The following is a 27,128-nucleotide window of genomic DNA, read 5'->3' as shown; positions in this document are numbered from 1 at the left end:
AGACGAGGTTGCTGTAACGAGGTAGAGTGACGTCGATTCATTGAAGAAAATCGCCTGTCAGAGAAGTGGGTCAGCGGCCAAAAAAGGCATCAGCCTTGTATTTACAACTCAAAGGTACAGATTTCAAATCTACAGGAATATACAGTATACATGTAAGGCGATGTGATCACTCTGTTACACGTAACTGAATTAAGACCATTTAACTGAACAGAAACAGATGAAAGTGGACAGGACATGGACAGGTAGCATTTGCTGTGGTGACACATCGAGAAATGTTTCATATTATTCCGGCAAGTTACGAATGCTCAATCAGCACGGTAATTAAAACAAAAATAACATAATTATACTGTCTAACATCTGGAGTATATATCAATTGTACTATTGCAGACAGGTGAGCGCAGTGTGAACACCACCGTTGAATCACCTGTAGAAGTTGCCATCAATCACTTTATTTTTTTTTTGGACCACGTACAGCCATATCAGCCTCTGTTGATTACAGGCAACTTGGGTTTGTTTACACACACCAACGTGACGTTAAATACGGAGCAATAAAATGCACATGCACAAACCCATTTTCACTCATTCCGAGAAAAGAAAAGAAAAAAAAGGCTGATCCGACATATTGCAGACCAGCGATAAGGAAATGTTTGATGAAGTAGGGCTTTGGCTGGAAAGTTGAATCTAAAACGGGTACTGACTGGTTGATTATGTCGGAGTTGTTGATAGCTATGTCACGGTACGAGATAGTTCCACAAATAGTCAGGTCGCTTGTGTTTGTTTGAGTGTTCTCTTTGAAAGCAAGCCACTATGCAATTGGCTGATAGGGGCCTACTAAGACGGGCCGCGAGATAGTTTCCGGAAGTTAATAGGTGGATGATATGCTGGAGAGGGAAAAAAAAGCATGCTCTCAACAACCCGGTGTAATATCTTGCAAAACCATTACTCTTAGATAAACAGCTAGAAACAAATGTCTTTGCAAATCTTGTGCGCCATTACATGGAGATTGTATCTGTCCAGTGATCGTGTTGATCAGCATAAATTAGAACACGGGCATATATTTTGTTTTCGGTATAACAGCCATTCTCTCTTCATGCTTCGGTAGAAAGATATGTGGCACGGGGGTTTACAGATCGCACCTCAATCAGTTGAGAGTATAAAATATATTGAAAGCGGACGTAACACAATCGTTGTTAACATCAAAACACAAGCGATCAACTTGCAATAATATCTGTCAACATGCACCTATCTACCTTAAACTACAAGGCTGAAAGCGTTGAATTTACTCCACAAACCTGCGACAAAGGACCAGGTACGGTAAAGCAGAGAATCGGCCCCAGAGAGGCACGATAAGAAAATACAAATTTCAAAATCCCAGCACAATTCTGTAAATTTAAAAATCAAAAGTCTGAAACTTGGTTGAAGCACTCATGAAAGTTATAATGCCATAAAAGAGATGGCTGCTTAGTAATTAATTTACAGTATGAAGATCAACGTTAACCAGAAAAAAATGAATTGCAATATCAAATTATTGTAATGTGCTTTATGTAAGGGAGACAACTAATTTTTATCATAAATGGGGTGCTCTCTCTTGTCCTGCAATGTATGCACTTTAACTCCTGTGCATGCAGTAACCTCGTCCCATCATCTGGGTCCTGCTATGCGGTAATGGTAACGCGGTAATTTCACTCATGCCTCACTATTACCCCTCGTGTAGCTATAGTAACGCACGCATTCTGGTTCACCAAGCGCGTTTTTACTGATCACTTGCCTTGTAACATCCCATGTGTGTGTACCGGCCCCGTTACAACAGTTGTTAGAGCGTCCTCTTCGGGAGCGGTAGATCCACGGTCAAGCCTTGGTCGAGTCACACCTAAGACTTTAAAAGAGGAAGTTGCAGCTTCCTCGCCAGGCGTTCAGCTTGAAGGGGATAGTGCAACGACTGGTTGACCCGTATAAGTAAAATGGCTCGGGCGGGGCAGCTTACTTGCCTTCGGTAAGTCGTCTCAGTGAAGCAGCACTAGATAAAAGAGCGGTAACAACAAGAAGGCACATTATATGCACTCTAAGGACTCCTTCGTCGTCATATTACTGAAAAGTTGTTAATTTGATTCACATGTGTCTACATGCTACGATTGGGTTCCTTATATATACTAAAGTTTCAAAAATCTTAGAATGGGGTGGCACAATATGCAAAGATCATCAGGACAGCTCTAGGTCACTTTAAGAGGGAAGGTTTTCTTTAAAAGATGTCATTTAGTTTAATCCAGGTAATGTAAACTGTCTGGTCTAATCCTATATATAGCAAATTTTGCGTGTTTGCTTCACTACTTGCTCTTTCATCTCTCCGTAACAATCCTAATAGAAATGGATTTATACCTCATGATACGGTAACTACATGTATGTTATTGTATAACTTTACACGGGACGTTGAGTTCTGCCGGCACAATGATCTTGATATACAGAAGTTGCTTCTTTTGTGGCACCTCTTGAGTTTTCATGTGTCACAGGCCTGCTGTCACCCATACGACAGGTGTTCGTGCTAATTACCTGGAAATAGCTGTGCGGTTTATTTTCTTTTTTCAGTACCTCATTAATGGGCTCTATGGGTGTACCCTGACATGTTGTGGGTTTTTGTACCTCTGCAGAAGGGTGTTTTTTTTGTGTACTCCAGCTGTTGTACTGTAATTGGCCATGTTCCATTTTCTGCTGCGAGTCATACAACTCTTGATTATTGCAGAGATTTTTCTCGTGTGTCCACTGTATATACTATTATCTTCTGTCATGGGTTTTTTTCCCCCGCTGTGATATCGTGTCCGATATCAGCCATGGCGTAAATGCGTTTACCATCATCCATAAACCTGCTTTTCGCTGGTGATGTGGATATATTTCGGCCAGCAGTAGCAGAAGTAATCTCAGCTGACCCTCTGCAGGTATCCTTTGACTTAAGCCGGGGACATGCTGACTCTTGTTCAGTACCGGTAAGCAGCCAGCTGATTTTACCTCTCATTCTTCAGCCATTACTGAGAACTCCATCAGCTTACAGCTGGTTTCCTCCTCTCTGCCTTCAGGCTTCAATTTAAACAGCAAAATGCGTTCTAAAATCTTAGAGCGAATGAGTACGTTGATTTTGGTCAGCTTTTAAAGCCGAACACGAAGACAACTACATTAAACTATCATAAAGTGGCACTGATGTGAACATCTCTTCCCAAAACCGCAGGTATGCAATATTTAATATGATCCAGCGGTCCCCAGGCGTTTGACATATTTCACAGTATATACGCAACAAAGTTTCCAGAGCAGTCACTGGGGCATGTGAAACATGGTAACACAATTAGAATTCTGAACCAACAGTACGGCTCCCGAGCAGCTAAATTCTATGATGAGAACTCCCGTAAGCTTCGTGCTGTTCAGTCTACTGGCTGGGCCGAAATTCATGATGAGCTATGAAGGCTTTGCTCTTCAAAAACTGCACAAACAACTGCTTCTCACACTCAAAACCATTTTTCGCACCAAACAAACACCTTTTCCCCCTGGAAACTGTTGGTCTTTTTGTAGATCGGGCGTGTGTAACACCGCAAACTGCAGACGCAAACGCGAATGCACAAAACGTCACAAAAAGCACAGCACGACATCTTGTAAGTCAGCCCCGATTCCTCAGGCTCAACTTCCAACACCCGTTAAGGTAGATCAGCTAACTCATCTTCTTACACAGTATCCTGCTGATCTGAAACAGTATTTTATCGATGGCTTCTCATTTGGGTTTCACATAGGTGTCAGGGGTTCTCTTTCAGTAATAAAGGACACAAAAGGCAACCATCGTTCGACAAAGGATCATCAAGCTATTGTTACCACAAACCTACAACACGACCATTCGCTGGGCAGGATACAAGGCCCTTTTTCATAAATGGTGTGCTCTCCCTTGTCCGGCAATATATGCACTTTAACCCCTGTGTATGCAGTAACCTCGTCCCACAATCTGGGCCAGGGTAAATTCTACAATTTATTTAAGAAATTTGAAATTTAAATTGTGAGGCATGACGTTGGCAAAATCCACTTTGTACAAGTGTGTTGTATTGTGTACCTGTATATTTCTAATCATACCCTAATTTTCGTTATCAGCAAAATATTCGTCATTTATAATAAATGACATAAACCTCAACTGTTCTGAGTTATTGTCACCTTTTCGTTAACATTGTGCAAACCTAGCTCGTCTCTGACCAGTCATCGTTGTATACCCGGGCATAAATATCTTTGCTGAAACCTCCATGAGTGTATTTCTACATGCTGTCAAAGTTTCGTTTTGATTAACGTTTACCTTCATATGTAAAACATAAGCTTTATAGTGTGATAAGTTTTGTCATATTTTAGCAAGTTTAAAATCTGTATTTTTGCCATGATGTATTAGGCATCCTTCATGGTGAAGTGGACTAGCGAAGTCGCTGCGGAGAAAAGATTGCATGTCGGGCAACAGTTCGAATCTTTGTGGATCTTTTTTTTTTCTTTATCTTTGGAAACATACTTTTGTTTAAGTAAAGGTAAAGTCAGTGTTGCATTAAATAAGTGTTATCATGAATTAGAATGGATAAGCTATGGTATTACGTACCATTTGGCAATTATAGCGACATCATACGTGAATCCTGGTTGAGAGCACACGTGGTCCATTAGCTATTGTTTACGTTATGTGAAGAGGAAGTATAAGGCTACAAGTTACATTTGTTATGTATTTATTTAATTGATTGGTGCATAACTGCGTGCTCAAGTACTTTTTCAGAAAGTTACAGAATGAAAAAAGAAGTAGCCTTACAAGTGTGTCATCAACTGTCACTCACAGATTCCTACACTGTAGCCGATTCCCGGCCTTACCATACCAGGTCCTTCAGGCCTTGTAAAAAGCATAGATCGTATAAAGGTCAAGCCGTTTACGATACTTCTCACTCTGCCTGATTAAGTGCGCACCACTGTTTGACCCAGTTACATGTAAACGACACACAGAAATCAGATCCTGCACGAACTATTCATGCAACATTCAGCTACTGAAGAATTATGTCAGAATGCGCTATTAAGGAGTAAGGGTGAGAAGAAGGGCTTGGGTGACAGGTACGTCTTCACCACCCCAGCTCAAACACATCACCTGGTTACAGACAAGGGTTTTGTCAGGCCAACCTGTGAATGATATAGGCTTTGGTGTAAGTCATGTCCGATTTTTATATCAGGTTCGTCCTGCAAGCACGGTGGCTCAAGAGCAGGATGAGAAATCGGAGACCTGTAAGCAAAATGTCGCGTTATCGTTTTAATCTCGGCTGACAAATCTCGACTAAATGTCGCTGTAATATCGCTTCTACTGCATGGCTATAGGGCCAAATATATGTGACAGAGAATAGGACCACATCAGGCTTCCATTGGTTGTCGCCATTTCTGATGCTGAAGCTGTAGTATAAAGGTGCTTATTTCGTGGAAAACCAAACATTCTGACGACAACAAGAAAACAGACGATAGTCTAGTGATTATGACCGAGAATCAATGCACTGTAAAATATTTGGTCGTATTCAGACGAAATTTGATCAGAAAATGAAGACATTCTCGAGTGAACGTTGTTGGATTGACGCAGATCATTGCGTGGTTGTTGAACATCGCCTACTGGCAGCCGATGTTAAGGATGGACGATGGACCATACATGTAATTCAGGCATTTATGGACCACTTCCGACAAGTACAATACAAGCAATTAAATCACGTGATGGACTTGTTAAGATCATCAAGTATGAATGATGCAATCGATGATATATACACACAATACTTCTCTGCAAACGCTACACTAATCTCGACGAAATCTTGCAGTGTCATTCCAATATTGGTGGCCCAAACTTATAGGTCAAATGTATTGGAGAGACAATGGTCGTCTCCGGTTTCCATACTGACAAACACCCATGGGACATTCAAGACCAGTACACTAAAAATTAATCTGTTAAGTTTAACCAAAAGTCTGTTGTATGAGTGATGCTAGAATGTATTCTGTTATTGCAGCAGATTATCCTGTTAAATATAACACACATATTCTATTTATTCAACATAAAGATTCTATTAAACTAACCGGATATCATGTTGAATATGACACACTCTTATTTTATGACAACAGAATACATTCAAGCAAGACTCAGACAACAGACTTTCTGTTAAAATTAACAGATTATTTTTTTAGCGTACACAATAGGTTTGTTAGTGTATGGTGATGTCGACGCATGACACAGCACAGTTCATTCCGTGATAAACTGTGACGCTGAATCAACGCTACCAAATAAGACTTGAGACATACATACTTCCTAATCTACGTTTGATTTATAACGGTTCTTTTGACAATACGCAGAAGGATACTTTCAAAATATTTTCACAGAAATACATTTCTTATAAGCTTATTTACTGGAACCTCTTCTGACATAACTACACTACACTGTTACCTGCAGTTAGGCGATAATCTCTCGTGCTTTGTTGTTAATTAGGGAATGACAAGGCACATTGTTTTCCGAACAGGAAACAGAGTAAACCACAAACTGTCTGACTATTTTTTTTCTTTCCCTATATCTCTATCTCTCCGACTGACTATATCTATATAGCCCTTGCCGTTCCCATGTTCCGTAGCTCCCTGTGCTTTCTTCAGACACCAGCCTGGCCCCGGACGAGAGAGGACAGACCATGGCTCTGCTTTTCTTCCTACAGACGCTGGCTGTTTCCACGGTAGCGGCACAGGGCAGATTTGTTGACTTAACACACGCACTGGACACTAATACCGTCTACTGGCCAGGCAGTCCCTCCTTTAAATTCAACATTTTAAGCCGTCAACAACAAGACTCGTTCTGGTGAGTTTTTATTATTCCTATAGTACTGTAATTCAGCACCTGCATCAGCTTTCCAGAAATATTATCCAGCGAACTTCTTACCAGTCGTCAAGTGACGTTGGCCCGTTACCACTAAATCCGGGTGCCCAAAGCGTGTATGTATGTGTATACTTATCTGTGTGTACTATGCCTGTCTATGCAGATTATGCGTTTACATACATCCATATGTACGCCAACTTCATCCGTTTTTCTCTTCCTTTGCCTCTCGTACATCCAGATGCATGGCGGAGAGAACTGACCTAACTTTAACAACACGCGCTATTTATACCTGTATATGTATTATTTTCGAAGCCAGTGCTTGTGACGCCTGTGAAGCCCTGTAAAAGAATAATAAAGCTTTTCCAGGCCGTAATTGAAGATATATATATAAATAAAAGGTTTTTACACTGGTTTTTAAAATTCATGTATATAAAACAAATCAAATTCAAGTTTAGCAAGCTCTATAAATTTGTGTACACGTGAATCCGCACCGTGATGTGGCGTTAGGAAATACATGCAGAAAAAGGATTTTTTCGCAACGTTTTCTCATCCGTTTCGTACCATATCCGGAGCGATTTTTACCGGATGCTGTTCGGAGGCGCATATACGCATATCTAAGCATGGATTAGCCACCGGTGTGGACGCGTATACATATATGGACACGTATACATATATGGACACGCATTCGTTAGCCAGCTATACACCAATAGGTACTATCAACAATGAATCTGTTAAATTTAGCACAAAGTTTGTTGTTTGATTATGGTAGATCATTCTGTTGAATATAACACACACATTCTAAAACTCAAGATATAGATTTTATTTATAAGCTGAATGAAACGATGTATTATGCTATAATAGAATACACTCCATGCGTCTCTTAGACAATGGACTTTCTATTAAAATTATTTTTTGAGTGTGAAAACATGTAAGAAATTTGTACCTAAAGTAGCCGTGAGGAACGGTGTGGATGGCAGGTAAAAACTATGATAAATGGTTGGATCACTTAGAATTAAACAGTGAAAAATTATTTTCCAATGAGCATATTTTATGCATACATCTATATGCGGGATGACCCTATGCTAGAATAGCTATACTGGTTGGAGGGTAGTTAACTCAAAATTGTCAAGATTGTGGCCGTCCTGCTGAAGTTGAAATTTCCTTTTTGATATCATCAAAATTGTCAAGATTGTGGCCGTCCTGCTGAAGTAGAAATCTCCTTGATAATATCATCAAAATTGTCTAGATTGTGGCCGTCCTGCTTGGTGATATCATCGAAAATAATGCCGATACCAACGTCAAAGCCAAGTCAATCAATCAGTCAGTCAACCCAGCATCTAACTTACTTGACAGATTTTCTATTCATGCCTGAAAAAGTTGAACACTCGTACCAGGAATTTCAGAATATAGACCTATATATAAATTACCTGAATGCTCTGATCGAACAGGACATCCGCAATCGACATTGCTATACGACTTGAAAATTACCTGCCTTTTCCAGATTGGTTTTATTTTCTGTTCACCACTATTACATTAAGTATATTCACTAGTATATTCCATAACCTTCGAATAGGGGGCCTCCGTGGCCGAGGTGTTTACACGCCAGCACGGCGCAATGACCCAAGAGCCAATGCGGTCACAGTGAGTTCAAATCCAGTTCATGCTGGCTTCCTCTCTGGCCGCACGTGGGAAGGCCTTCCATCAACTTGCTGTTGGTCGTGGGTTTTGCCCCGGGCTTTGCCTCGGGCTTGCCCGCTTTCCCCCCACCGCCGCTGACCGCCGTCGTAGAAGTAATATATCCTTGAGTATGGTGTAAAACACAAATCAAATAGATAAATAAATAAATAACCTTCGAATAGCAAAGCAAACCTCAATTTGTTAAATTCCAGTGTATTGATTCATGGTATTGATTTACCTAGATGTATAGGTAAACGTACATACACGTATGTATTTCAAGGATCTTGCAATACTACGTCATTTATATGAGGTCACGTGATGTACCCTAATTCTTCTAAAATTTGGGACAGATATCAGTAGTTGAAAGTAGAATATTACATTTCTTCACCAGCCTTTGGGAAAAGTAAAGATATAAGTATGTTAGATTAGATGGTCAAACCATGTGAGAAAAAACCCCTCATTATTCGTGCAAGAATTACATATATATTGGCTAAAATGAGCAGACCACGTGTCCCAAATTTTAGAACAAATGGGGTACCCCTATTTAAATAATCATGTAGCCTATGTGTACAAAACATGCAAAAAGTTTAACTGACTAACAGGAACGATGAGGTCGCCTCTTGTGAAGCTCGCCTCCTGTGTCTGTGAATTTTCACTCCCAGGAGGGAACAAACGAGGCTACTATTCTGACTGGTGTATGTGTGTGTTGGGGGGGGGGGGGGGGGGAGGGGATAATGTGTAAATCCGTATGCTAACAGTAGGACTCTATTACCTCCTTCACTTCTCAGAAGTAAATCGGATTATATATAATCTGCGCTTTAATCTGAGCTCTAATTTCTACAACAGTCCAAATCTGACCCGCATATTATGCACCAAATGCACACTATAGTATACTCTTAACTGGGAGTTTGCAAACGACCAGAAAGTATAATGTCATTTTTTATCACTTACAATGACAGATTGAATGAATTGTCAAGTTGTAAAGGACCTCCCCACTGGGAGGTACAGGAAGCAAGTGCCAAGATCTGCAACTTCTGTCTTCTGGCTGCTTGTAGTCGCAAGAAATTTTGAAAGTTAATGCGGCATGTCGGCCGGAACATTTCTTCATCATTCAAATATTAAAGTATAAAGGTCTGTCTTATTACTTGCAGCTGTACATTTGTGCATACACCTATGTGTATTACAGATACAATAAAACCTTTAGTTTACATGGCACTCTTTCAACCTAAATATGCATTATATGCCTTCTTTAATCCGTTCTTTGGTCCTAAAGCTATTGGTGCAGATGCACTTGCAGTCTATAACCTTAAGGAAATTGACTGTTAAGTATAATTGAGGATAGATATACCAACATTCTTACTTTTCCAAGTCTACAAATTCTTAGAGTGTAATTATTACATTAGGTCGTACATTTTAATGTTGTTTCAGGTACGAGAGTAACAATTTTTCCACGGCTGAACATGGTGGTACGCACATCGACTCGCCGTCCCATTTCTCCAAGAATCAATGGCGGCTCCATGAAATACCGTTGAACAATCTGATTGGTCCAGGTGTTGTCATAGATATATCGGCTCGCGCCGAAAAGGACCCGGATACTCAGGTGGAGATCGCAGACCTGTTTCAATGGGAAGAGAAGCATGGTAAAATACCAGAGGGTGCAATCGTTCTTATGAACTCAGGTTGGGACAAATACTGGCCGAATAAAACCGCTGTTTTCGGATCAAGCACACCCAACAACTCTTCTACGTTCCACTTTCCGGGTTTCAGCCCACGCACCGCCAGGTGGATTATTGCCAACCGGAAGTACATCAACGCCATCGGCGTTGACACCCCTTCTATAGATTTCGGACAGTCTCGGGACTTCCAAACCCATGTGACGGTTTTCGGTGCCAACATCGTAGGTCTTGAGAACGTGGCAAATTTGAGCAGAGTTCCTGTGACCGGAGCCACAGTGTTCGCGATCCCTGTCAAAATCAGAGACGGAAGTGGCGGTCCTTTAAGGATATTTGCCATGATAAATGATGTAAATCGTGCTGGAATTAACCACCCCGAAATTTTGTGCATGATGGTCACTTTTATCAGTATTTTGCTTATCTAAATACTGCCTTCATCGTCCTCTCTAGAGTTAACCAGAACAATATATTGCTGCTGTGTTCATTTGTATAATGAGTTTCTCGATCGTCACTGAGATGAATCTCATAAATCAATGTCGATATCAGAAGACAGAAATCACGCTCAATGACTGAACTTTTCCCACTTAATGCAATGCTTTTCTGTGAGCTAAAATTTTATCTGAAACTTCCAAAATAACTGCCAGTTTATCGATCACCAACTATCAGTTTATCATGTCTATGTAATATTTACTGAAGTTACATGTATGAAGCTGCAATTATACAATGCATTATCAATCTTAATTGTACTATTACGATGTTTTTCTCTCATAATATGAGTGTAGTAACTTCATATTATGACTGTAGTAACATCATATTATGACTGTAGTAACTTCATATTATGTCTGTAGTAACATCATATTATGACTGTAGTAACATCATATTATGACTGTAGTAACTTCATATTATGACTGTAGTAACATCATATTATGACTGTAGTAACTTCATATTATGTCTGTAGTAACATCATATTATGACTGTAGTAACATCATATTATGACTGTAGTAACTTCATATTATGACTGTAGTAAGTAATTGCACAACTCAACATAAACTTCGGGATATTCTGTAGCCGGGTTAAATGAATCGATATAGCATGAAGACAGAACTAAAATACACAAATAGAATTAAAGGATACACGAAGAGGTACAAAAAACGAGGAGTATGGTTATATTTATTTATTTATTTATTTGATTGGTTGGTGATTGGTGTTTTACGTCGCACTCAAGAATGTTTCACTTATACGACGGCGGCCAGCATTATGGTGGGAGGAAACCGGACAGAGCCCGGGGGGAAGCCACGACCATCGGTAAGTTGCTGTTAGACCTTCCCACAGTATGGTTATAAGGACCTTGAAGAAAGATACGCCACAAACAATGAGATCTTTATTTTTTTTTAGGCATATTTTATATTTCCTAATAACCCCTCTACTTTATGGATACTTTTCATCAATGGTCTGAAATATTCGGAAATGACGGCATCGATGAACACACTAGCTTAGTGTCCCCAGTCAGGGCTCTACCCACCAAAAATTTGTTTCGACAGCTGTTGTTTTCATTCAACACAGAAATGTGTTCCCCAACACAAACGTGTTAAATAAATGTGAAGTACATGTTTGTGTTACTAAGTAATAAAACACAAATTTATTTATGCAATGAAACAAAAACTGTTGTATTTTGTAACAAGTATTGTGTAGAACATCCAACACATTTTATGTCCAATTCTTTCAAAACGAGACGTTCTGTTAATGCAACAGAAGATTGAGTTGTTCAAATATGACAAGACCTTCGCTGCAAAGAACACAAGTTTGTGTGTATACAACACAAGTGTCTTATGTGTACGTCTAGTTTTGCGTTATAAATCGCTTTGTTTGATGAGTCGTTTAATATTTTACACGTATGGCATGTATACCAGTTCAAACTCGTGCGACTAGACTGAATATATACAAAAATTCTGTATTTAAAATAAATGATGCGTAACGCTGCAGTAAACTGATACCCAATGATGGGTCGCCGTCATATGACTGAAAAATTGTTAAGTACGGCGTTAAGTCACAGGCTCTCACTCACTCAGCCAATGATGGGTTGTCATTATACTCATTTTGAAATGTAGATGTTTTTACATACATATATATATATGATCGGCCGTTCATGATGAGAAGAAACTACAGCAGCTTAAATGCGATGAGAGAGACAACGGGTAGAGGAAGTAGCATTTAACAACAGTGAGACCACTATAGTTATGTAATGTGTGGAACATCACCTGTTATAGCCCCACCTAATAAGACATGCATAGATCTATTAGACACCTGAATCGCTGACTCTTTAGATAAGTCACCTGTTACGGTTTGTCCAGAACGAAACGTCAAGGTATGTGAAACTTTTAATACATAAATGTCAGTCTTTCCTGATAGAAAATACATGTAGAGTGACCTTTAAAGGTTTCTCTGATGGTAATACGTAGATGCTAATTCAAAATGTGCAGACGAATATGTTTAAAAACGTAAATTTAAGGGAAGTATAACAACAGCCCGTGTTGCAACAAAGGTCCCGTGCACCGGTGTATCGTAATGTAAAAAGTGACATTTCCTGATCTCTATGACGGCGTACATCAAAGTTTATCTCACCCAAATCAGAACGCCTTTGTCTCTAGAACGTTTGACAACCCAATACGATACATTCTCTTAACAGCGTTTTCATATCACGCTTGAATGTCAGTTAAGTGTCAGCCCTATTAGCATTTAAATCAAAAACAGACATGCAGTGCATAATCCTATATGTGCGGTTATGCATTTTCAGTATACTTATATATTATGTAATCCATACCTCTCATTTACGTGCTAAATAGTTTTAATTTTTGTATATGTCGGAGGTGATGTACATCTATAAAGGTTTAGGAGAAAGAGAACGGTTTGAGCATGAAAAATTAGCAGTATCTTATATAATATGAATATTATATAAATATATGTCATTTAAACTTCCTGGCACAGTCGTTAAGACGTCCTAACCTTGCAAATATCCATCTGCCGCTTAAGGTTGTTTCCTGTCATGCATATAAACCTTCCGTTGATATAAGATTTACTGACTTACTCTTTCTGTTATATAAGCATATCTAAATTCACTTCTGTAATGTAAGCTTTGTCGTTATAACAGTTTACTATCAATATACATAAACATATAAGCATTTTAGGCCAGCCCCTGTAACATAGGATTTACCAATAAAATAGATTTCTTTTATATACACATAAAAACACCTGTGTTGAAATGTAACACAACTTGTTTTGTTTACTTTTAACACAGAAATGTGTTTTATTTTTTGGCGTAAAGGACACAAGTTTGTGTTTATACAACACAAGTGTTTTTTGTATGTAAGCATCCCGGACTCGCCGCTGTGACATAGGATTTACAGATATAATAGCTTTCTGTTATATAAGCATCCAAGGCTCGCCGCTGTGACATAGGATTTACAGATATAATAGCTTTCTGTTGTATAACCATCCAAGGCTCGCCGCTGTGACATAGGATTTACAGATATAATAGCTTTCTGTTATATAAGCATCCAAAGCTCGCCGCTGTGACATAGGATTTACAGATATAATAGCTTTCTGATATATAAGCATCCTAGGCTCGCCGCTGTTACACAGGATTTACAGATATAATAGTTTTCTGATATATAAGCATCCAAGGCTCGCCGCTGTGACATAGGATTCACGGATGTAATAGCTTTCTGTTATATAAGCATCCAAGGCTCGCCGCTGTGACATAGGATTTACAGATATAATAGCTTTCTGATATATAAGCATCCTAGACTCACCGCTGTGACATAGGATTTACAGATATAATAGCTTTCTGTTATATAAGCATCCCAGGCTCGCCGCTGTGACATAGGATTTACAGATATAATAGTTTTCTGTTATATAAGCATCCAAGGCTCGCCGCTGTGACATAGGATTTACAAATATAATAGCTTTCTGTTATATAAGCATCCAAGGCTCGCCGCTGTGACATAGGATTTACAAATATAATAGCTTTATTTTATATAAGCATCCCAGGCTCGCCGCTGTAACATAGGATTTACAGATATAATAGTTTTCTGTTCTATAAGCATCCTAGGCTCGCCTTTGTGACATAGGATTTACAGATATAATAGCTTTCTGCTATATAAGCATCCAAAGCTCGCCGCTGTGACATAGGATTTACAGATATAATAGCTTTCTGTTATATAAGCATCCAAGGCTCGCCGCTGTGACATAGGATTTACAGATATAATAGCTTTCTGTTATATAAGCATCCTAGGCTCGCCGCTGTGACATAGGATTTACAGATATAATAGCTTTCTGTTATATAAGCATTCTAGGCTCGCCGCTGTGACATAGGATCTACAGATATAATAGTTTTGTGTTATATAAGCATCCTAGGCTCGCCGCGGTGACTTAGGATTTACAGATATAATTTTTTTCTGTTATATAAGCATCCTAAGGCTTAAGATTGCTTCTTTAACATAAAAATCTGTCGATATAATAACTTTCTGTTATATAAAAGCATGCAGCTCAGACTCTCCTCTGGAACATAAGATTTACCAATAGAGTCATTTTCCCTGCCATAATCATTCTAAGGCTCTGTATCATAAGATTTTCCCACGCATCCTCACCCAACCTTGCTTTAGTAACATAAGATTATTCGATATAATCGACCTGTTTTCGGTGCTTTCACACATTACTCTCTGTCATAGGCGTTTCCTGTAGTCGGTGCTCTCACACATTACTTTCTGTCACAGGCGTTTCCTGTAGTCGGTGCTCTCACACATTACTTTCTGTCATAGGCGTTTCCTGTAGTCGGTGCTTTCACACATTACTTTCTGTCATAGGCGTTTCCTGTAGTCGGTGCTCGCACACATTACTTTCTGTCACAGACGTTTCCTATAATCGGTTCTGTCACACATTACTTTCTGTCATAGGCGTTTCGCGTAGTCGGTGCTCTCACACATTACTTTCTGTCATAGGCGTTTCCTGTAGTGGGTGCTCGCACACATTACTTTCTGTCACAGACGTTTCCTGTAGTCGGTGCTCTCACACATTACTTTCTGTCATTGGCGTTTCCTATAATCGGTTCTGTCACACATTACTTTCTGTCATAGGCGTTTCCTGTAGTGGGTGCTCTCACACATTACTTTCTGTCATAGGCGTTTCCTGTAGTCGGTGCTGTCACACATTACTTTCTGTCGCAGACCCTTTCTGTATTATTTAGTCTTTCCGGTTCGTTACGGAGGCTTTCTGTTATACAAGCCTTGGTTGTACCTGTGGTTTCTGTGACCCCTACCTGGTCAGCCTGGCAGCAGTTACCTTAGTCAAACAAATAGGATCACTATTAAAACCAAATTTGGGCAATTCTACTATATACACGGTGAAAAATAAGGTTATCTACTGTTTGGTAATTTGGTATACACATCCATTCTGTAAAGGTAAATTTACTTCTGTCAGTCATGTTTTATTTACGTGTAATGCTGGAATATATGACCTACTTGAATACATTATTCATTCAAGAACTAAATGCGCACAAGGAATGAGCTTATATTGAATGATGTACGTCTCCATAATACAAGACGAATACGCGTGACTAGGCAGTGTTTATCGTACCACAACCCAACATGAAAGAACAGCGAAAGTATCTTAATCTAGGAAGCGTTAGTTTCACTGTCTCACGACAAACGAGATTCATAGTGTGATTATGGTGGTTCGCACGTGACGAAAACTGTTGTCTACTGCTTAACCGGTCTCTTCGCTCGGGTCTTGGCGGGAGATTTAACTAATCGTGTTAGCGATCACCCGCAGAAACGAGGTTTCTTTTTTATAAGGGTAACTTGTCATTGTTAAAACCTAGTTATATACGTGTATGGGTAGGCCCATGGTCATTGAGAATGTTACAGATCATCAAAACTTTTGAAATGCCATATACGTTAAGTTTTCACCGAGATGATTAAAATTTGAAGCATGAGCAAAGTTATGTTACAGATGTCCTGACCGAGTTGTTAAACCACAGTTTAAAACTTCCGAGAATGTTTCCCAATTTGACTTCACAGTCCTTTTACGAATATTTACGCACCCTAGAGAGAAACGCGATGTAGATTTACAATGAAGAGAAGACCTGTGGATATATAGGCGGGAAATGCTCCACCCATCACAAGTATGATAACAGCATAAATCGCACAGCTAAAAGAAACTTCCCGTAGGAAGTCTTTCTTCTCTTTTGCGAAAGAAACACAGTAAGCGCTTCTAATGACAATAATTTATGTGGAACAAACTGTACCGTTTCTGGGAGATCGAATTTGTAAACATTTTAGACCTATATACAGCAGTTGCAGCCTTTACTAATCGGAAGATCATCTAATCTCTTGTGGTCAACACGTAGTAGCACTATATTCACTCTTATACATAAAATATGCCATAATCTCCTATGAGCGGTATATTTATTTATTTTAGTTACTTATACAGCAAATATATTTTTCAGATGGAATGTTCAATCTTATCTCTATGGCTACTTATTGCCCTTCCATCAACTCTTGCGCATGGTCGTCATGTGGTCGACCTCACTCATACAATCCAATCGGAAAACCAGTACAAGCCGCCAGATGACACTGTAGGCCAAATAACCAGGTTAGTGAAAAGAATGGGACATAATGCTGGTAGAATATGGTTTGTAAATATCCCTGTCTTGTCTTCAGCATTAATGTTGTTTCTGTGCCAAAGTAAGGTACATACGTGTGATTAGCACAGCAATTACCCGGCCAAAAAGTTTGAATGAGGTCAATGGTCGCATTTAGAATTTTTCTAACCGAGTAAAATTTCCAATGCATAATTTTATAGGATCCTTGGTTATGTCAGGAACCTAAAGGATAATCAGGTAGAGTCTGTTTATTAATTTGTAACCAATTACGGAGTGTATTCTGATACAACCCTCACCAAAAACTTATAATATCTATGTTTTTCCTCATGTTATCTGCCTCCTTCGCTTTCAACCCTAAACGCATTGGAATACGAGAACAATATAAGTATGTAGGGTTTTCTTTGAAAACAAAGCACAAAGGCGCGATATGCACATGTGATATGTTCCAGTTATAGGCTGTCATCCATAAATCATTCCATTCTGTACGATTACGAAACATCCAATTTAATTTAGCACCGCTTTTGTGGCCCAATGGTTAGAGCGTCACCTCGATCAAACACAAGTGGAGTCATACCAAAGACTTTAAAAATGGTACTTGTTGCTGCCTCGCTTGACGCTCAGAACTGAGAGGTTAGAACCACAAAACAGGACTGGTTGGCCCATTGTCAATATAATGTAACTTGGTGGGGTGTCATGTCTGGTGTCATAAAACTCCAAGCATTTATTCATTCATTACTTAATTTAGCACAAAACAAAGTCATAGTTTATTTGTTTATTTGTAGGTCATCAAAAAAGATGCTGTGGGTGTCCGAGCATGGTGGCACTCACATGGACGCTCCCTCTCACGTCGACCCAGGCGGTAAGACAGTCGACCAGGTGTCTTTAGAACGACTGATGGGCACCGCTGTGGTCATTGACCTGTCCCTGTCGGCTCATTTGGACCCAGACACACAACTGCAAATCCCAGATATCACAGGCTGGGAGGCCTGGAACGGACAAATCCAGGATAACTCCATTCTGGCGGTTAACACAGGCTGGGGTCGATACTGGCCCAATGCGACGCGTATCCTAGGAACGCCCAACCACAGCGATCCGTCCGCTTTCCATTATCCCGGGGTCCATCCAAATGCTGCCAGTTGGTTGGTCGAAAACAGACCCCAAGTGGTTGCCATAGCGGTAGACACGCCTTCTGTTGACTTTGGTCAAAATAAAAACTACTCGGTTCATCGAATTTTTGCCAAAGCCGGCGTGCCCGTGTTTCAGAACGTGGCTAACTTAGATCAGCTGCCTCCTAGTGGCTGCAAGATTTTAGCCATTCCGATGAAAATCGAAGGTGGAAGTGGCGCTCCGCTTCGAATTTTCGCCATTTTACACGAGCATCGCGAGAAACAGCGAGATCATTTTCATTTGACCACCGACCTGAGATACTGTCACAGCGCAAGTGCAGACATATCAGCTGGAAGCCAGTTTCTACCCGACAAACGTTGTTTGTCAGTCGCTGTGTCTATCTGCTTTTTCATATTTACGCAAGGCTTAATTACGTGCATGGGCGTAAATTAAATAATCAAGCTAATGGTGACTGTACGTACAAAAGCTAAACTTCTAAAGCGGTTGTGACCTGTCAGTAGTGCAGCGATCATGACCTGTTGAACAAGTTTCCTAGTTTGGTAACTAGAACTATTCGACAAGTGTATTCACGTCTGCCAAATAGTACACCATCAAATGCGGATGCAGGTTCTAGGAGACAGTATATGTTGTGAATAGGCCTATTAGTTATATACAGCTGACCCGGAATATACAGCTGGGCTAGAGGAATGAAAGGCGTTGGTGTCGTTTAGTCTATATCCACATACGTTTTCCACCCCAATTCATGCGACAGGTGTCGGTCTCAGCTCACACAACATTATATAGACAAATTAAAAGCACAATATTTTAACACCATGGAGTTTTTTCTTTATTGAAACATTGTTTCCTTCCCATGGCCAATGAATGGTTGACAATAGCTGCATGTGTTGCTTATTGAAGCTTTCTGTTCGCAAGTGATTAATGTCTAATATTAATATTAGTATCGAAAATCTACTAATTGGAATGATTTGTAAACTCTCAGATAGATAATTGATCACTTAGAGCACTGCCTGTTACTACATACCAGCCCGTTTTCCAGGCATGGTTAATCTGGGAATGCTCGGTATTAACATGACAAGGTACTATATCAGCTGCTTGCATGTATATGTTTAATGAAATATGTATACAATATGTAACAATTCATTTGAAAGTTTACACTTGTTTGTGATAACCGTAAATAGGTGACTATGACATACATTTATCCTTGTCCATTTATCCTTCTACATTTATCCGTACATGTACTTCTCTTACACTGATGGAAACATGCCAATGCAGACTAAGTATATACTGTATATATTAGCTGTATGTTTCCATTTGACATGTAGGCCTTAAGAGCGAAGCTTATTTACGTTTACTCGGTTGGTTAACGCGCTAACCCACCGTAATGCTGGTCGCCGTGGTATAAGTGAAATATTCCTGAGTACGGCGTAAAACACCAATTAAATAAATAAATCAATAAATTATTTACGTTTACATTGTTGTGAGTGATTATTTAATATGCAGCAATCATGTAGGCCTGTACTGTACACGTACCATTATATCTGCCATAATAGGACGCTTTCCCATTAGGCTCAAGCTGATCGGCTCCTGTCTTACTGATGTCGCATGCTCGCATCCACCTTCTGCTGGCTCGGCTTTACGTCAGGGGGGTTCGGCAAATGTTAACGTCATGGGTTTAGCTACACTCGATCTACTGGTTTCCATTTTGTCGGAGAAAGAGACCGACAAATTGTGGTCCTCGAGGTAATAATCGTAACTCTGTCAGAGTTGTCCCCCTTGCACTGGACATCTCCTCTGTCGGTTTATTACAGGGCACGTGTGGAAAAAACGAAATGCCACGGATGGGTGGAAGAAGTTACAGTGGGAAAGAGCCAGAGACAGAAGAGTTTCAGACAGATCTGAAGTATGGGAATGTAAGGTCAAACAGAATGTCCGGTGACGAAAATGACGATAATGGGAACGTGTCTGAATCAGGTACGAGAAACCTATCTGGCAACAACAACAACGTGTACGTTTGTGATACAGATAGTGTGGTACCTCCCCTTTTACTTTCAATCCAAGATTGCTCTGACGTGCTGTTTTAAATGTTTTTGTTTGACCATCGATGACGAAAGGCTTACATTTATGGAATATTATAAACAGGAATTATTACAGGCACATAAACAGATAAAATCTCCCCTTTCAATCCTTCAGAAAGCATAATCCACTAGTGAAGCTGGCATCTGATTGAACAAAATAATGTACCGAGCAGGTCAGCTTCACCAATTTCTCAGATGAAATCACTGGTTTTGGAAGGAGCAAAACTTGCTTCGTGCCAGAAAGCTTCAGAAATACATGATAACAAGCACTGGTGTGGTATATTTATATGTCAACGATGGGATCAAACCTTTGTGAGCATTTCTGCGTTTTCGTTTTCTAGCTCTCAGTCAATGTATACAGTAAATCCATGTGTTTTCACTGCCAAAGCCGACATAACCATGCAGTCTCCTGTAATGTCATGTGACGTGACAAGTCCTCACAGGTCTTCTCACTCAGGGGAAGTTTTAATTTTGACGCAAGAACAGGCAACTTAATCCTGTCTGATTTCTACCAGGTTTGAGTGTGGCTCTCTACTGCTTGGTATGTTAGTACATCGTTAGATCAGTTGCTGAATGGGTAAATGTCTTCGATTTGTATTTTTCATTCTGCTCTTCCCTGTTTGGACATGTAGTGGGTGCATTTGTCAGAGATAACAAATAAGGCATTGAAGTTTAATTATCCTCTTGCCAAAGAAGCTCAACCGTGTGACTGACTCAACCATCAGCAAATGTGTTGTGGTGTACAAAATCACGTTGTAAATACTCTCAGGAACAGGGTATGCACTTACTTTACATTGTCACCATTGGCATTGAGTGGTAGATGCTGGTGTGATTAACTGCCCAGTGCTTCCTGCAAATATAATCTAAGTTTCAGAGAATATATTTCTCTTGTGTCATATATTCTGCAATCTCCGGATAAAACAAGAGTTTGTGGTTTGCCTAGACCTACATTTAACCACTTTCGCTCACTCCGATGGATCCATACTAAATTCCCTTTACTTTTATTGATGTGGTGCCAGAGTTCTGTTTAAAATTTAGCAAAGCTGGCTTAGTGAGTTGGGACCACACAGGTGATCCAGATTTTTCACCAGTAGTTCACATCACCATCAGTGAGATTGCAGCAGTTTTTGGCTTTGAAATGAATTATACTGAGGTGGTGGAAATGGGACTTCCAGACAGGGGAGGTAACAGTGTTTACAGCCTCCTTTACCATGATTACAGATGTGATCTTTTTTAACATGGGTCATTGTCAGTGATCATAAAGGCCAGCAGGCTGCTAGGAAATAAATGTGAGGCTAAAAGGAATAAAATTGAGACATATTTGTGCAGGTTTATGTTTGCAGGGGCGAATGTTTCTCACTATTCTCATACATTCATATGTTTTTTCCCTCTGTAACTCTTGCTAACTGCACAGTTCAAAGGAGGGTTACTTCCCTTTTGTAGTCTTGTGTGAATTTACTGAGCTCACTTTTACAAGCATTCAGAAATTCATCATTTTCTTTTTGTTTTTTGTTACATCTTTCTAGCTGGCCTGCTCAGTACACTGGCATAGCAAATGTCATACTGGTAGCTCCAAGCGCCAGCAATCATTAACAGTGAAAGTTTTAATTACTCATGACTTACTGTCTTGTGTATATACAAGTATAACTTATAGAACTCAAATCAAAAAGGGATGTATGTGTTGAGGTCAGATTTTGCATACATGTAAAACACAATAACACGAAAGGTGGGTAGGGTTAGTGGGTATGTTCCATTGTTGATGTTCCATTGTTGATGTTCCATTGTTGATGTTCCATTGTTGTACATGTGTATTCACATCTCTCTTCCATTTTAGAATGGATTTTAAAATGTTCCATTTTGTATTGAGCTTAAGTTTCGCGTTGATACCAAATTTAAGTTTTGAAAGCAGTTACAAATTACATGTATAAAAGTTGCAATGCCACTATATATTTTAGAGAAAGGTAGGTCCTGACATCACATAGAACAGCCTCAGCAATAAAAGGGCGCTCGTACTGAGAAGCAGACAGAGTAAATTGTAACATCACAGAGTTTGAATACGAGTAATAAATTTTGATTTTATTACTTTGTGATGTTTCACTTGAATGACAACAATGTTAGAATATGCGTGGAAACTTTCCAACCCAATGAAGTTAAAAGCTGTTATTTCATCTTACCGATAAAAAAGATTTTGCAGTAGATGTATTTATAAATTCTAGCTTATGGAAAAGTGTTCAAAAATTAATGCTACTACATGTATCATAAAAGCCATAAAAATCCAGGGTGATCAGTGAAACATGCTTTTCATCTGCCTATGCTGTTTAGTTTGCAAATCTACTATGCATATCAGTTGCAACAGCCAACAGATCATTTATCGGCAAGAAAAAAAGAAAACCCAATGGGTAAGTAGTCTCTGGATAGAAAAATGGCTTTTCACTGATCGAGGGACAAATTTCTCAATGAATCTTGTAAGTATTTGAAATACATGTACACATAATAATGAACTGATAATTGTTTGTACAGATGATCAACTCTCTGACTTGTCTGCTGATGAACACAGTGATGAGGAGGGAGATGATGTGGCCGATGAGAGCAGTGATGAAGATGCTCCACCACAGTCTGTGTCATTCGCAAAGAGCAAGGAAAGTGCACTAGAGAAAATCAGAGATGCCATGAAACAAATTAACGATGAGGAAAGGCACAAGAAAGAGAAAAGAAGACTTTTAAACCAAAAGAATATAGAATCTAAGGTACCTGTAAATTGCCATTATGTACAATCTCAGATCACAGTTAAAGATCACTGTTAGTCTTGGACAGTCAGTTTTTTTTGGTAATTAGAAAGTGTGATATGTTGTGATAGAGAGGGGAGAGGCCAGCAGTGATTGGTTTGTAGTTAATTTTTTTTTCTTTCTTGTTTTGTTTTTGTGTAAAACAAGATTTATGTTTGATATTAAACAGTGTAATGTAAGTTTGACATGTAAGTTTGATCATCCAATCTCTTGGCCTATAAGAAGTCCGTTTTCGATACAACTGAAGATTTGCAACATGTTATTGTGAATTATCTCCCCTGAGACTGCTGGCGTCCCTATTACATGTATTGTGGTAGGGTAGTGACAAATGATAGAATATACCTCAATCATGTCAACGTAGATATACATTGTATATTGTTTCAGAGAAGAAAACTTGATGCTCTTGCCAAGGCACGCCTCTCTGATGAAATTCTTGCTGAAATACCAAGTAAGATAGAAAAGGTACCCAGGGTGTCTGGAGAGGAAAGGCTGGGAAACCTGGACTGTTCACGAGGAGGTTAGACATGTCTCAGAATCAGCCAGTTTTATAAAGACGTTCAACATTTTGATAGTAGTTGATAATGTTCACTCTGCTGCCAGTTTGGCTGGGGCCTATTAAATCTGTCTGGTAATGGGGGTTTTCACCAGATGCTGCTTTGTGAGATGAAACAAATCTACAAACTGAAGAGTAACCCGAAATGGACAGCAAAGAATAGACACTCTGACCACATAGAGCATGAACAGACAAGTCGAGTGTCCAAGGCAACAAATCGATTGGGGGATTGTGGCTTAGTGGTTGGGGTGCTAGCGCAGCACAGACTCAGGAGACTCGCATGCACGAGATCGGGTTTAAGTCTGGCTTCTTCTCCTGTTGTGCTGGGGAAAGTCTGCTAGCAACCTTCAAATGGTCGTTGAATTCCCTAGGCATATGAGTAAAACATTCTGGAGTACAACATAAAACACAAATCAAATGAAAACATAAATAAGTCCATATTTCTTCTTTTGGTAGAGTAGAATAAGGAAGGAGTCTTGCTGCTGTAAGCGTGTACAACTGATGTACTGAAATTTATTCTGAATTGGACAGGTCATAGCCCAAGTGGATCAGATGTTGAGGAAGAAGTTGAAATCAGTGAAGACTTCATTCCATTAGGATATGACAGGTAAAAGTATCTCTTGTTTCTTGTTTTTACTTTTGCTGCATGGCCTTTACAGTTCATTGAGTATTGTCACAGTCAGTATCTGTTTTCCATCTATTTCATACCACAATTGTGACAAAATCGTTTTACATCTGCCAAGAATTTTTGAGTTGGTTCAGCTGAACACAAAAATAAGTTGCATTTGATTCCTGGTTAAACCTCAAGGGGCTATATATTCTGAAAAATATAAATTACGAGAATTTTAAGTGGAAATCTGTTGCTGGTCTTAACTGTCCGCCCAATGAGATAACATGCAATTGAGGCATTGCAAGCTTCTCACAATGCAACGTTTGCTCATGGATCGCACATGTAAACAATACGATAGATTGAAAGTTAAATGTAAGACTAGTAAACCGAATATGAGCTTCCTTTCTGTCAGTAAAGTTAAGAAGTATTTGTAATTCCCAACGATCTGTACGGCAGAACTGAAATTACATGGTAGACTGCATAATTAGGACACAGTACCATATCTGAACATCTTTCATCGTCGAGACGACAATGGGATGGGAACGATAACTGACTCAAAAAACCAGACTTTTTAAATACAGTAAATTGAGTGAGTTAATGGTCGAAGGAAAATCCCAGATAAAACTGAACAATTGATGTTAAGGGCGTTAGTGCTGCATAGAACTCTTCTCCTTGGGCAGGTCATCCAGAAGACCTGTACTTACCTGTTGGCCAGTACTATAACGTGGTTGAACTAACTGACCAAACTTTTTGACCAAAGTGGCATTCTGATTTTTATATTTGGGTGTGCTGGGCAGAAAAGTGCATTAAAGCAGTTAATACAGTATTAACATATCTTATTGTTTTTTTTTTAAATAGAAGTTTTTCTTTGCTTTTTGAGGGTTTTTTTTTGCTGTTTTAGATTCAGTGGAATTGCTGTGATGACAGAAAAACAAGCGTCTTCTAAGAAGATGTCGTTAGCACAGTCCGCTCAGGAATTCAGACAAAAATCACTATACAGCAATAGGATACAGCGAGAATCAAGTGAGTATTGCTTCTAGTGAGTTGTTGTTGAAGGTCCACACCTTACTTTTCTTTTTCACTGGCCTTGCTGAAGGACATCCTAAAACAGGGTTGTTTCTCATAGTCTTCATTGAGGTGGTGACCATAGATTTACTTTCCCTATCTCTCTAATATTATTTTTCTCAGAATAGAGCTTCTCAAAGACACTGAGAAACCCCTGGCTAAATCTATGGTGGTGACCCTGACCTGTTTTAGATGGCCCTCTTGTTTCCCCATACAAGGGATTCATCAACAGACACATCAAGTGCTCAGTAATTTCAGATTTGAATAGCACAACCCTACATTGATTTCTGGAAACTTACTACAACAAAAACTGCAAAGGAAATCCAAAAACGCAAGACCCTAGGAAAGCCTCAGTCTGACCCAAGAACTTCCTCGCTTGAAGTCCAGCATCAAGGGGATAGTGCAACGACTGGTTGACACATAGCAGCATAATGGCTTGGGCAGTGCAGCTTGCCTGTCTTCTGTAAAGCGTCTCAGTGAAGCAGTACTAGATAAAAGAGTGGTGGAAATCTTTCATGCATGTAAAGGAGGCACATTACATACAGTCTAAAGACCCATTCGTCGGCAAATGACTGAAAAAGTAATAAGTATGACGTTAAACCCCAAGCACTCACTCACTCACTCACTCAAGTAACCGTTGCATGATGGCTGTACAGTGGAAGATGTGGGTTTAAGATGTAAAACTGCAGTTTTGTAATCGTACATGACTACCCTAATTCCTCAAACCTTTTGCATATGAAAGAGCAACTTTCGGTGTGATTTATGCATCTTTTTCATTTGATTTTGAAGACAAAAAATTATATTGGCTGATTTGGCCAGCTTGAGGGCTTCACAGAATATGTAACTGTATCAGCCTGTACAGTATATACATGGAGTTGTTTCTTTTATAAAGTTATAACATTTTATTTCTCACATCTGTTTGGTAGCTAAACAGAAGATTTCCAAACAGCTAAAGAGGAAAGCTCGGTTCCTGTGACAGCCCTGGTTGAAGACAGCTGTTGGGTTGAAAGACTTTTGGATGATCGATGAATGATAGATGTCTGGATGTGTAGGTCTGTGTTTGACTTGGAGCCCCGAGGACAAATGTGGAGATGACAGATGTCTGGATGTGTAGGTCTGTGTTTGACTTGGGGCCCCGAGGACAGATGTGGAGATGACAGATGTCTGGATGTATAGGTCTGTGTTTGACTTGGGGCCCAGGGACAGATGTGGAGATGACAGATGTCTGGATGTGTAGGTCTGTGTTTGACTTGGGGCCCGGGGACAGATGTGGAGATGACAGATGTCTGGGTGTGTAGGTCTGTGTTTGACTTGGGGCCCCGAGGACAAATGTGGAGATGACAGATATCTGGATGTGTAGGTCTGTGTTTGACTTGGGGACAGATGTGGAGATGACAGATGTCTGGATGTGTAGGGCTGTGTTTGACTTGGGGCCCGGGGACAGATGTGGAGATGACAGATGTCTGGATGTGTAGGTCTGTGTTTGACTTGGGGCCTGAGGACAGATGTGGAGGTGACAGATGTCTGGAGAACAGATAAGATGGATAGATATGTTGACAGCACATGTTTGTACTGATGGTTGGAGGGCAAATATCTTCCATGACGGAATAAACAGTTAAGATGCAATCTTGAGTATAATTAAAGACACTATTTGCAGACTTGTTGAAAGTGGAACTTTGTAACGGGAAAAACAATCTCAGTGTTCAATCGGAAAACAATCTCAGTGTGTGAAATGAGATTTTACAACTGCCGCTATGACATTGAGATGGAAAACGAGAAAGAGAAAACAGTAGGTTGACTTAGATATTGGAGTATATGAGTTGAAGTCCGTGGATCACACTCTTCATCAAAGTTATTGGTATCATCCTTATTAGGATTCGCTTCATTGTTATGGTGAACAGTGGTACAGTTAAGACATCCAGTGTGATACAGAAATGGTACAATCATGACAGTGATCTTGTATTGACACAGAAATAAAATCTTAAATCAAACTAACACTGAATGATAGTGTTGTGCATCGTTTCCCACTTGT

The 27,128-nt window shown here is 39.7% G+C and overlaps 3 protein-coding genes across 3 annotated transcripts; all 3 read left to right on the top strand.

Annotated features, from left to right (window-relative positions):
- The first annotated feature begins 2,955 nt into the window (after window positions 1-2,955).
- Window positions 2,956-10,900, top strand: LOC135475687 (isatin hydrolase-like). The gene is made up of 5 exons (XM_064755618.1): window positions 2,956-2,978; window positions 3,556-3,682; window positions 5,214-5,265; window positions 6,655-6,853; window positions 9,977-10,900. The coding sequence occupies exons 1-5, from the start codon at window positions 2,956-2,958 to the stop codon at window positions 10,644-10,646; spliced, it is 1,071 nt and encodes a 356-aa protein (XP_064611688.1). The 3' UTR covers window positions 10,647-10,900.
- A 6,774-nt stretch (window positions 10,901-17,674) lies between these two features.
- On the top strand, window positions 17,675-18,439 carry LOC135475686 (isatin hydrolase-like). The gene has a single exon (XM_064755617.1). The coding sequence runs from the start codon at window positions 17,675-17,677 to the stop codon at window positions 18,437-18,439; it is 765 nt and encodes a 254-aa protein (XP_064611687.1).
- Window positions 18,440-19,794: 1,355 nt separating this feature from the next.
- Window positions 19,795-27,128, top strand: LOC135475508 (uncharacterized). The gene is made up of 6 exons (XM_064755436.1): window positions 19,795-19,978; window positions 22,603-22,829; window positions 23,253-23,385; window positions 23,953-24,028; window positions 24,933-25,054; window positions 26,023-27,128. Exons 1-6 carry the CDS (start codon window positions 19,837-19,839, stop codon window positions 26,070-26,072), a joined length of 750 nt encoding a protein of 249 aa, XP_064611506.1. The 5' UTR covers window positions 19,795-19,836; the 3' UTR covers window positions 26,073-27,128.

This window comes from Liolophura sinensis, chromosome 9 (assembly GCF_032854445.1).
Source record: "Liolophura sinensis isolate JHLJ2023 chromosome 9, CUHK_Ljap_v2, whole genome shotgun sequence".
Taxonomy (NCBI): Eukaryota; Metazoa; Mollusca; class Polyplacophora; order Chitonida; family Chitonidae; genus Liolophura; species Liolophura sinensis.
This window is presented reverse-complemented; position numbering and strand designations above follow the sequence as displayed.